General features: G+C 48.4%; 1 protein-coding gene across 1 annotated transcript in view; it reads left to right on the top strand.

Annotated features, from left to right (window-relative positions):
* Nucleotides 1–12,848, top strand: part of LOC145514443 (uncharacterized) — a 33,338-nt gene that overhangs the window by 2,798 nt on the left and 17,692 nt on the right. Inside the window, exons 2-3 of the mRNA XM_081512245.1 lie at nt 4,343–4,469; nt 10,964–11,059. Of these exons, the coding sequence (XP_081368371.1) occupies nt 4,343–4,469; nt 10,964–11,059 (223 nt within the window). The remainder of the gene's footprint in view (nt 1–4,342; nt 4,470–10,963; nt 11,060–12,848) is intronic.

Raw genomic sequence — 12,848 nt, 5'->3', positions numbered from 1 at the left:
TGACTTTTTGCGTTTGTTTTTCTTGAGGATGGTCTTGATGCCTGCCTCCTGTACAGTGTCACAAACCTCCATGCATAGTTCTTCAGGCACTCTGTTTATCAGACCTAATCCCTTGAATCTATTTGTCACTTCCACTGTATAATCGTAAAGGATTTTAATTAGGTCATACCTGAATGGTCTAGTGGTTTTCCCTACTTCCTTCAATTTAAGTCTGAATTTGGCAATAAGGAATTCATGATCTGAGCCACAGTCAGCTCCAGGTCTTGTTTTTCTCCATCTTTGGCTGCAAAGAATATAATCAATGTTATTTCTATATTGAGCTTCTGGTGATGTCCCTGTGTAGAGTTGTCTTTTGTGTAGTTGGAAAGGCATGTTTGCTATGACCAGTGCGTTCTCTTGGCAAAACTCTGTTAGCCTTTGGCCTGCTTCATTTTGTACTCCAAGGCCAAACTTGCCTGTTACTCCAGGTATCTCTTGACTTCCTACTTTTTTTTTTTTTTTTTTTTTATTTATAAATTTATTTATTTTAGTTGGGGGCCAATCACTTCACAACATTGCAATAGTTTTTGCCATACATTGACATGAATCAGCCATGGGTTTACATGTGTTCCCCTTCCTGGACCCCCCACCCACCTCCCTCCCCATCCCATCCCTCTGGGTCATCCCATTGCCCCGGCCCTGAGCCCTTGTCTCATGCATCGAACATGGAATGGTGTTCTGTTTCACATACGATAATATACATGTTTCAATGCTATTCTCCCAGAACGTCCCACCCTCACCTTCTCCCTCAGAGTCCATAAAATTGTTCCATGCATCTGTGTCTCTTATTCTGTCTCGCATATAGGGTTATCGTTACCATCTTTCAAATTCCATATATATGCATTAGTATACTGTATTGTTGTTTTTCTTTCTGGCTTACTTCACTCTGTATAATGGGCTCCAGTTTCATCCATCTCAGTAGAACCGATTCAAATGTATTTTTTTTAATGGCTGAGTAATATTCCATTGTGTATATGTACCACAGCTTCCTTATCCATTCGTCTGCTGATGGACATCTAGGTTGCTTCCATGTCCTGGCTATTGTAAACAGTGCTGCGATGAACATTGGGGTACACGCGTCTCTTTCAATTCTGGTTTCCTCGGTGTATATGCCCAGCAGTGGGATTGCTGGGTCATATGGCAGTTCTATTCCCAGTTTTTTAAGGAATCTCCACACTGTTCTCCATAGTGGCTGTACTAGCTAACAAACACATGAAAAGATGCTCAACATCACTCATTATTAGAGAAATGCAAATCAAAACCACAATGAGGTATCATTTCACACCAATCAGAATGGCTGCTATCCAAAAGTCTACAAGCAATAAATGCTGGAGAGGGTGTGGAGAAAAGGGAACCCTCTTGACTTCCTACTTTTGCATTCTAGTCCCTCATGATGAAAAGGACATCTTTTTTTGGTGTTAGTTCTAGAAGGTCTTGTAGGTCTTTATAGAACCGTTCAACTTCAGCTTCTGTGGCATTAGTGGTTGGGGCATAGACTTGCATTACTGTGATATTGAATGGTTTACCTTGGAAGCAAACAGAGATGATTCTGTCGTCTTTGAGATGCACAGTACTGAAATTTGGATTCTTGTTGACTATGAGGGCTACTCCATTTCTTCTAAAGGGAATCGTTTCCCAGAGTAGTAGATATAATAGTCATCTGAATTAAATTCACCCATTCCAGTCCATTTTAGTTCACTGATTCCTAGAATGTTGATGTTCACTGTTGCCATCTCCTGTTTGACCACTTCCAATTTACCTTGATTCATGTACCTAACATTCCATGTTCCTATGAAATGTTGTTCTTTACAGCATCAAACTTTACTTCCATCACCAGTCGCATCCACAGCTGGGCGTTTGTTTTCCATCCCTTCATTCTTTCTGGAGCTATTTCTCTGCTCTTCTCCAGTAGCATATTGGACACCTACAAACTTGGGGACTTCATCTTTCAGTGTCATATCTTTTTGCCTTTTCATACTGTTCATGGGGTTCTCAAGGCAAGAATACTGACGTTGTCTGCCATTCCCTTCTCCAGTGGACCACGTTTTGTCAGAACTCTCCACCATAACCCATCCATCTTGGGTGGCCCTACCCACCATGGCTCATACTTTCAATGAGTTAGACAAGGCTGTGATCCATGTGATCAGTTTGATTAGTTTTCTGTGATTCAGTGTGGTGGCTTTTCTTGTTTTGGAGCACAGGCTCAGTAGTTGTGGTGCATGGGCTTAGTGGCTCCAAGGCGAAGGGATCTTCTGAGGCCAGGGATCGAACCCATGTCCCTTGCATTGCAAGGTGGATTCTTAACCACTGGACCCTTAGGGAGGCCCTACTGCAGCTCTTAAGTAGCAGAAACTAACAAACAGAAGATCACACCATAGCCTGTACGTTCACTGCCTCCTCTGTAAACAGTGCATGGGGTGCCTGGAGATGATACCCATAAAGTAAACTTTGCAAGCCAGGCAGGCTTCCTTCTGGTAGACAGTTTTGGCATGAGCCAAGAACATAGCATTTCAGGAGGTAGAAGTGTGTGGACCAAAAGAAAAGCATATTGGTTGTTCTGGAAGCCCTCAGAGGGCCTATACAATTGCCAGAATCCTCCCTACTCCCCCATCTGCTGAGACATGAAAGAAAGATATCAAAGGAGAAATTATAAGAAATATAAAGCAGTTCATTCTTAGAATAGTTGAACAGAAAGGTATATAACCGGCTTATAAATAAGATTCCTAAAATGGCAGCTAGTTGCCAATCCTTTGTTCTTTTCACTTCCTGATTCTCCTTCCTCACAAGGACATTTTGGCGGGCTAATTTCATGGGCTTTATCCTGAACTTGAGAAAAGAACTGAAAGGGTGGGGAAAATAGTTACTATAAATCATCCAATCAAAAACTTAGGTGGCCTCCAGGAAGATTGTAACTGTGTGACTCTCAGCCTGTGAGCAGCTGGAGGAGGGAACCTGCATTTTAGGGATAAAAACGGTGGGTTTCCTGCTCCGTGTGGTTGCTCCCACGCACCCTTCTGCAGAAGTAAAGACCGCCTGACGGAGCCGTCTTCGATTGTCTGTCTTACTCCCTCGACACCGTTTGAGAGCATCTCCAGCAGGCGTGCCCTGGGAGGGCCAGACAGTGTGCTCATTTGCTGGAGGGTCCATCCTGCTCAGCCAGGGCAGACAGACAGCCCATCCGAGGCCACTGTCTTCCTGACTACAGCCTGCAGCATCCTCAGCAGTTCCTGGTCCCTGGTCCCTGGTCCCAAGGCATTTCCTCTGGGACACGTGCTGTCAGGTCTCAGGTAGAGATGAGCAGGGATGGCTCCTGTGGATTCTCCCTGGGAGTCGCCAGGATTCAGACAGCAACAGGAGCCTGTCCAGACCCGTCCACTTCCATGCAGGTATCACCGCCTTGGTGACGCTCCTGTGAGGTGGGCGATGATGAATCTGCTCTTCGGCCCACATCTGCAGAACTAACTTTCAGCAGTGGCTGAAGTGAATATAATTTCGAAGTTTACTTAAAACATCTTACGTCTTCATTAACTGGGATTTTACTCTGCCAATGGGTCAAGAGAACCTGGGTTGAAATCCCGCCTCTGATCACAGCTCATGTAAACTCTGGGTGAGCTGGTCGAGCTCCCTGGGCCCCAGGTCCCATTACTAACATGAATTTAATGACAGCACTGACCCTATGGGCTGTGGCCGGTCACCCAGTGTTTCTGCTACAAATATTTTTTCTTTCATTCTCATAACTATTACCGTTCAATGAGAATCTTTGTATTGACTCAGAAATTATTCAAGGTTCAGAGAAAGTAAGCGAGGCCCCCAAGTTTGTTCCACAGGCAAGTGTTGATTTAGAACTTTGAATTTAAACCTCAGGAAGGGGACTTCAGAGCTGGAGACTTTTAAGTTGCTTTAACAAACCGTGCAAAGTGCTCACCATGAGGCAGGCATGCAGTGGGGACCAGTGTGTCCGGGGTGCTGTCGCTGTGATTGTTATTGGTGTTGGGATTTCATTTACACTGTCGCCCTTTCTCTTTCCTGTTTTTCTGACATCGTTGCGCCCTTGCCCTTCTGTGCCCCACAGGCCTTGCAGACGGTGCTGACCGCGTGTCGTTCTTCTTTGGCTCTCACATGGGAGACTTCCGTCTCCTCCGTGGCCGCAGCCAGTCCCGGGTGGTGGCCGCCTCCTTGCGTCCTGCACCGAGCTCCGCCCTCAGGAGGTGTCTGGTCTCTGCGTCTTCACCCTGGAGAGGAATGGGCTCTGGTCCCACCAAGAGCCCCAAGACCAACCCCGCTGCCTCTGTTGACTTTCCAGGTGCCTGTTACTTATGAGGATGTGGCTGTGACTTTCACCCAGGAGGAGTGGGGGCACCTGGGCCCTGCCCAGAGGACGCTGTACTGGGAGGTGATGCTGGAGACCTGCAGGCTCCTGGTGTCTCTGGGTAAGGCCTCCCACTCCGCTTCTTTTCTCCCTCTGGCTCCAGGCCTGGCGGGTGAGCAGGCCTCTGTGGCCCAGCCAGCCTCCTCCCCCAGAGCTTCAGTTGTTTTCCGTTCTCACCTCTTCCTGCCTGGGCCCCGTAGGTCTCACTGAGGGAGGGTTGGACCAGAAGCCTCGTTTGCCTTTGGTCACAGCCAAAGGAGAAGGGTGTGTTGGGATGGAATGGGGGCGTCTCACAGAACCCGGAATGGGCTTCCTGAGGGACCAGTGCAGTGACTCAGAGAAGCGTGGGCTGCCCTGGCTTCTGGGGCTCCCGTTCTGACTCTCTGTGGGTCCGCTGTGTCACTTTCTTTTCACAGCGGTTTCTTTTTCTTTTGCTGCTGCGGCTACTTTGCAGAAGGAGGTAGTCTCCAAGTGCTTGCTCCCTGATGCCCGCACCCCCCTCACCTCTGTCTCCTTCTGGATGTCTGTCTTGTGTCTCTGGTCATGCTCTGCTCCTGTCATTCTCCCACACACTGTCCCCAGAAGGTAAGGAAAGTAGGGCTGTTGGCACGAGTCCCTCAGAAAGCTTGATCCACTCAACTTAATAGGCACATCTTGATCGTGAAAAGCCCTCCTTTGCATTCTTTGGTGGCACGAGTCCTTTCTTTTGTGAAATCTTGACAAGTGTCAGTGATATTTGATGTTTGTACAAATGTCTCTGTTTGATCCAATCACGGTGTGGGATTCTCACCCCAAGTCTTTGTTTTTACTGGTTCGTGAAATACTGAATTCTGGTGTCCCCAGGTCTGCCCCTCCCTCCGGGCCCGTTTCCTGAGCTCTGAGTCCCCTGCTCCTGTTGCCCTCTCCCCACCACAGCCCTCGTCTGAGCTGCCAGCCTCATGCTCTTTCTGTCTTCCTGGAGCCCTTGGGAGCCCAGGTCTGGTGCCAGGCCCCTGGCAGCTCCTCTCTGCTCTGCCGCCCTTTCTGTGGGCGGCGTGTCCCCGGGCCCCTGGCGGCTCCCCCCAGCTCTGCCGCCCTCTCCGTGGGCGGCGTGTTCCTGGGCAAGTGACTGAGCCCTGCTGTCAGTCATCGCACAGGCAGTATCTCCCGAAGTAACACAGCGTCGTCCGCACGTGGCCGGCAGTCGTGAGGGGTAGTGAGTGCAGGTTGAGCCGTGTGGACCCCCTGCTGCTGTCACTGCCGTTAATGACGTCATCCTCCTCCTTGTCGCGGTCATCGCCTGCACGTGGAACGTGGACTCAGCGTTGTCTGCAACAGTGTTGGGTGGCTTTGTACTTAAACAGGCCGGGGGCCAGAGGTGAGTAGACCTTGGGCTTCATCTCAGCTCAGCCATTCATCGTGTCGGGGCTGCGGCGGACCGTTTCATCTGCCTGAGCCCTCGTTTCTTTATCTGTAAAATGGTGCTTATTGAGGTATGTACTTCATGTGGGTGCTGTAAGGAAATCCTGCGGGAGAGTTTTTCATGCAAGGTCCACAAGGACGGTCAAAATAGTGCTTTGCTTAGGACCTAAAAAGACGCAGATCCATGGAGACATTTACCTTGTTCTTGAATGAACAGACTCAATATTTTAGATATGTATGTCATTTCTTTTCTAAATTAGTTCATAAACTTAATTCAGTTTTCTTTTTAATGAATTTAAATTAAATTGCTTGGCATAGTCCCCAGAATATGGTTATACTTATAAATAATGTTTTTTTAAGACTTTTTTTTTTTAATCCATTTTAAGTTCACAAAATTGGGAGGACGTACAGAGATTTCCCACAATCTGCTCCCTGCACAGGTGCATTGATTGTTGTTTAGTTGCTCAGTTGTGTCCGACTCTTTGTCACCCCATGGACTGTAGCCCGCCAGGCTCCTCTGTCCATGGGATTCTCCAGACAAGAATACTGCAGTGGGTTGCCATTTCCTCCTCCAAGGGATCATAGCCTCCTTCATTATCTGTGTTCTCCCTACATGGTCCATTCGTTACGGTTGATGTATCTACATTAACACATAATGACATAAAGTCCATAGTGTGCTTTAGGGTTTACTCTTAGTGTTGTACATTCCATGAGTTTGGACAGATGACATGTATGCATCATAGAATTGTACAAATTATTTTTGTGGCCCTGGAAGTCCTCTCTGTTCACCCCCAACCCTCACCAGCCACTGATCTTTTTTGACTGTCTTCATTTGTGTTTTCCAGAATGTCATATAGCTGTAATCTTATAGTACTTAGCCTTTTCAGATTGGCTTCTTTCACTCAGTAATGGGCATCTGTTTCTTCCATGTCCTTTCATGGCTTTTTGATGCTGAGTAATACTGTCTGGATGTGCCATAGTTCATCCACTTACCCACTGAAGAAATCTAAAGTGAAAGTGAAAATCGCTCAGTAGTGTCCAACCTGGAATTCTCCAGGTCAGAATACTGGAATGGGTACCCTTGCCCTTCTCCAGGGGATCTTCCCAACCCAGGGATCAAACCTGGGTCTCCCGCATTGCAGGCAGATTTTTTACCAGCTGAGCCACAAGGGAAGCACATCTAGGTTGCTTCCAAATTTTGGCAGTTATGAGAAAAGCTGTTGTAAATGTCCATGTGCAGGTTTTTACGCAGACATCAGTTTTCAGGACCTTTGGGTAAAGAGTGAGGACTGTGATTGTGGATCCTGTGGTGAAGGTATGTTTAGTTTTTTGAGAACACACCAGACTTCAGAATGGTAGCATCATTTTACATCCCCACCAATGTGGAATGAGGATTCCTGGAGCTCAGCCTCCTCCCCAGCATTTGGTGTTGTCAGTGTTCCTCTTTTACCCCTTCTCATAAGTGTGCACAGGTGTCTAGTTTTAATTTGCATTCCCCCAATGACATTCTAAAGAAAATCAGTCCTGAATATTCATTGGAAGGACTGAGCTGTAGCTGAAACTCCAATACTTTGGTCACCGGATGCGAAGAACTAGCTCATTGGGAAAGAACCTGATGCTGGGAAAGATTGAAGGCAGGAGGAGAAAGGGACCACAGAGGATGAGATGGTTGGATGGCATCACTGACTCGATGCACATGAATTTGAGCAAACTCTGGGAGATGGTGATGGACAGGGAGGCCTGGCGTTTTGCAGTCCATCGGGTCGCAAAGAGTCAGACACGACTGAGCCACTGAACTGAACTGATGACAGTCTGTAGAGCATCTTTTCATATGCTTATTTGCTATCTGTATATTGTCTTTGGTGAGATGTCTTTTAAGGTCTTTGCTCTTGCCTTTGGGGAGGTGTCTGTTAAGGTATTTGGCTCATTTTAAAATGGGATTGTTTTCTTACTGTCTAATTTTAAGAAGTATTTGTATTTTTAGACAACTGTCCTTTATCAGATATGTCTTCTGCAAATATTTTCTCCTATCTGTGTGTGGCTTGTCCTCTCATATCTTTTGGCAGAGAAGAAGTTTATAATTTTTATGAAGTCCAGCTTATCAGTCATTTCCTTCATGGGTTATGCCTTTAGTATTATATCTAGGAAGGTATCACATACCTGTAGTCACCTAGGTTTTCTCCTGTAATATCTTCTGGGAATTTTATGGGTTTGTATTACATTTAGGTCTGTGATCCATTTTGAGTTAATTTTTGTGATGGGTATAAGGTCTCTGTCTAAATAATATTCTTTTATATGTGGATGTCCTGTTATTCTACCGTTTGTGGAAGAGACTAGCTTTGCTCTTTTGTATTGCTTTTGCACCTTTGTCAACAATCAGTTGAGTGTATTATGTGAGTCTGTTTCTGTGCTTTCAATGCTATTCCATTTATCTTTCACCAATATCACACTGTCTTCATTCAGTTCAGTCACTCAGTCGTGTCCGACTCTTTGCGACCCCATGAATTGCAGCACGCCAGGCCTCTCTGTCCATCACCAACTCCCGGAGCCTACCCAAACCCTTGTCCATCGAGTCAGTGATGCCATCCAACCATCTCATCCTCTTTCGTCCCCTTCTCCTCCTGCCCCCAATCCTTCCCAGCATTAGGGTCTTTTCCAATGAGTCAACTCTTCGCATGAGGTGGCCAAAGTATTGGAGTTTCAGCTTCAACATCAGTCCTTCCAGTGAACACCCAAGATTGATCTCCTTTAGGATGGATTGATTGGATCTCCTTGCAGTCCAAGGGACTCTCAAGAGTCTTCTCCAACACCACAGTTCAAAAGCATCAATTCTGCAGCGCTCAGCTTTCTTCACCGTCCAACTCGCACATCCATACATGACCACTGGAACAACCATAGCCTTGACTAGATGGACTTTTGTTGGCAAAGTAATGTCTCTGCTTTTAAATATGCTGTCTAGGTTGGTCATAACTTTCCTTCCAAGGAAAGACGCTTACGCATCTTTTAATTTCATGGCTACAGTCACCATCAGCAGTGATTTTGGAGCCCCCCAAAAATAAAGTCTGACACTGTTTCCCCATTTCCCATGAAGTGATGGGACCAGATGCCGTGATCTTAGTTTTCTGAACTTTGAGCTTTAAGCCAACTTTTTCACTCTCTCTCTTTCACTTTCATCAAGAGGCTCTTTAGTTCTTCTTCACTTTCTGCCATAAGGGTGGTGTCATCTGCATGTCTGAGGTTATTGATATTTCTCCCAGCAATCTTGATTCCAGCTTGTGTTTCTTCCAGCCCAGCGTTTCTCATGATGTACTCTGCATATAAATTAAATAAGCAGGGTGACAGTATACTGTCTTCATTACTATAACTTTATTGTAAGTCTTGAGGTTGGGTAGCATCAGTTCTCACATCTAGTCTACTAATAAGTTCATCAAAAGCATTCATCAGTGGTGTTTGATCTGTAACATTTCTTTTTGCTTCTTAATTAGAATTTCCTTCTATCTGCTTACATTGCCCATCTGTTTTTCATTGTCATTTAAAATTCATGATCTGATAATTCCAGCATCCCTGGCATGTCAGGTTCTGATGCTTGCTCTACCTCTTCAAACTATGTTCTTTGACTTTTGGCATGACTCATAAGTTTTTCTTGATAGCTGCACAAGATATGAAGATAAATCTCATGATACTGTGATGGCCTGCCTATTACTGAGTCCCACTTGACTTGTTTTACTCTCAGAGTTGTCTGCTCTGAACCTGCAGCAGCTCTGTAATTATAGCTCAGGTTTCCTCACCTGGCGCTGGTTCCCGTGGCAGCTTCTGCTCACTGGTCTCTGCTCCCGTGACTCACTGTATTCCCTGTGTCTCCAGTCTTGGGGGCAGCAGTTTACCCTGTTCCCTCGCCTTTGTTATTGACCGAAGACAACTCGATTTTTCTGTCTGTTCAGCTTTCCACTTGTTGTTAAGATGGAGTGGGGACTGGGAAGCTCCTTATAGGCAGAACTGGTAGCAAGAAGTCCACTAAATGTGAGTTTTGACTTACCATTAGGATTAAAAAAATGCCATCGCAACATGGCAGACTGATGAAGCTCCTAGACTCAGAAGCCACAGTTTAGTGAAATCTTCAAGAAGTGACATTTGAGCTGAGACCCAAAGAATGAAGAGTAAGCTAGACGGAGCAGAGTGGGAAGAAACAGCCTTCCAGGTGGACAGGACAGCACATGCAAAGGCCCTGAGGTCACGGGGGCATGACTCCTGACAGCCAAAGGGCAGGCTCCTCAATTTGCATTGCCCTGTCTCTGAGCACGAAGCGGGGGGGGCGGGGGGGGGGAGCGTCCGCCTAGTGAGGACTGGTGAGTCCTGGGCTCTCCTTCAGGATCTGCAGGCGCACTTTCTGTGTGCGTCCCAGTACTGCCACCAGCACCTTACCTGCGGCCCTGACCCCCTCGTTTGTTGGTGTGTGTTTGGCTACACATGACAGACCAGCTTCAAGCAGTCTGCGCCCCAAAGGAAATGCATCATGTGGTCTAAGAAGCTCGGAGGTGATGCTGGCTCCCAGGTGGGGGTGCCAGCCCACATATCTGTTTCTTCGCATCCTTGGTCCCGGTGCTCAGGCCAGTCTCCTCACACATTGCAAGACACTTCCCAAGGGCAGGAGCAGCTGGCGTGGGTCACCTTTGGACCTTAGCTGCCATCTGTGCGATGATGGAGACCAGGCTCCATAGCTTGCCAGGTTGGCCGCCAGCACCCGGGGAGCATTTAAGTCCGCTGGTCCTTGGACCTCTCCCCACAGACTTTGTCTGGCCTGTTCTGTGCTGGTAACGGGACACCCTGGGCGTTGCTGGTGTTCAGGGAGACAGGCGGAGGCCCCTGACTTGGTTGAATTAGGTAAAGTCTTCAGGAAATAGTCTGAGCAGTATGGGGTTCTGGGGAACGGAGATCGGGGAGGGATCCTGTCTGTGCGGCCGGCAGTCATGTCTGCCATCTTTGGGGACCGAGGGCACTGTTCTCACATGTTTCCCAGGTGCAGTGTTCTGTCTGCCTGGAGGGGAGCAGCCACATGTTGGGGTCTCTTCCAAACCCTGCACTCCTGGTCTCAGTTGAGAGGCTTCTTTCTTCTCCCCACACATCCCCACATTCTCTTTTTTTCTCTGTGAACAGGATGTCCTTTGCCTGAGCCAGAGCTGATCTCCACAGCAGAGCCTGGCCCTGAGTCACAGATGCCGAGGAGAGGGCCTGCCCCCAGCTCCTGCCCGGGTGAGTACCCACTGCTGGTTAGGGGGTCAGGGCAACATGCAGACCTCATGGGGGCTGCGGCCTGTCCACTCTGTGAGAATGTTCTTGTCATGGGTGCGAGGGATCCCTGCAGCCTTCGAACCTGTGCTCACCCTGCCCTGTGACACTGGTGGGAGGTGTGGGGTGTGTCAGGTAAGTTCAGGCTCTCAGCTCCGTGTGCTTGGGCTAAAGACTAGGTGTGACACAGCACACGGCCTTGTGGCCCAAGGATGTTCTGTGGTCTTAGTATGTGAGTTTGGCCAAGGTAAATCTAGCTATTCGAACAGGCGTATTCCAGAATCTCCGTGACACAGTGTACGGAAAAGTGTTCTTGAGCCAGGACCACGTGGGTCCTTGGCGAGCTGTGAGCAGGCGGTTTTTCAGGGACCCGGGTGCCTCCTGTCCTTTGTGTGGGCCCTCCTGGGTTCCTGGCATCCTCCAGCTGGTGGAGGGGAGACAGAGAAGAAGGGAAGGTGTCACAGCCACTCCCGACACGGTGTTTTCCTTCACATCCCACTGACTTGAGACTTGACCTTGTCATCTGATTCCCTGGACTGGGAAGCGAGGCTGAGTGTGTCCACGGAGAGGAGCGAAACGGTTTGGTGAGCATGGTCTGTTAGACTCCATCTGGTCCTGAAAAACTGCAGTCGTCATGGTTTCTGCCTCGTTGGGTGGCTAGAGGATGTCACAGATTGTGTGTGAACTTGCCCCTCACTGGGCCTGACCGTAGAGAGTGGCTCAGCAGAAGGGAGCTGTTAGTGTCATGGGACTAGTGCTCGTGAGTCAGGGCAGCGTCTCGCGTTTCCTTCTGGACAGCAGGAGCCCATTCCTGCCTTCTCCACCACCGACACTCCCAGCCTCGAGCGGACAGATGCACCCCTTCCTCTCGTCTGCTGTCCTCTTTGCTTAAACCTCAAGGCACCTCACACTCAACACACCCGAGAGCGAGCTCTGACCCTGCCCACTCCTCCTGCCTCGTGGTCAGGTCAGACAGCTGCTCGGCACCCCCATCTCCACCAGCGCCTCCATCCAGGCGACACCAAACCTTGTCTGTTCTGCGTGCACATCTCGAGTCCATCACCTCCACCACCTGTACGAGACCCGTCCCCACGCTCAGTCCAGGTTTTCGGTTGCTGCCTGGGTGATGCCAACATGCTCCTGGCTGGTCTCCCTGCCGCTGCTCTGCCCCTTGGTCTGTCTACCCTGTCTCCCACACGGACCCCCGCAGCCACTGCCCAGCCCCCAAGGTCTCCGCACGTCTTCATGTCAAAAACAGAGCCTGTCCTTGTGCTGCTTCGTCCTTAAACCCTCACCTGTCACCCGAGTGTCCCGTGTGTAGCTGCCACCCTTGTCCCCACTGGCTGTTTTCCCACAGTAATGTGTATGTTTCAACACTGCTGTCACCCTCTCCTTCCCCACTGCGTTCTCAAGTCTGTTGTGTGCCTGAGTCTCCACTGCTGCCCTGCATATAGGCTCATCTTTTTAATCTTAACTGACTCTTTAAGGTTAGCCCACACATTCTTGGTCTCACACCTTCAATTTACATGCTCCCTAGTTGGGTCCCCGGTGTACATATTGGACTAATCCATAATAAAAAATTAAATCTGATCGATCGATGTGTTTTGCCCTGTGTCTGCACCTCTGCTGCACGTGGTATAGGCGGTGTGTCACTCCATCTTCACAGCAGCCCTGCAAAACAGGTTCTCATTTTAGCTTTAATTTTCAGAAGAGGAAAATGAAGGCCTATGACATCTGAGTGCCTTGTCAGATG

Source organism: Giraffa tippelskirchi, chromosome 7 (genome assembly GCF_054371585.1).
Source record: "Giraffa tippelskirchi isolate mGirTip1 chromosome 7, T2T-mGirTip1v1.2.pri, whole genome shotgun sequence".
Classification (NCBI taxonomy): Eukaryota; Metazoa; Chordata; class Mammalia; order Artiodactyla; family Giraffidae; genus Giraffa; species Giraffa tippelskirchi.
This window is presented reverse-complemented; position numbering and strand designations above follow the sequence as displayed.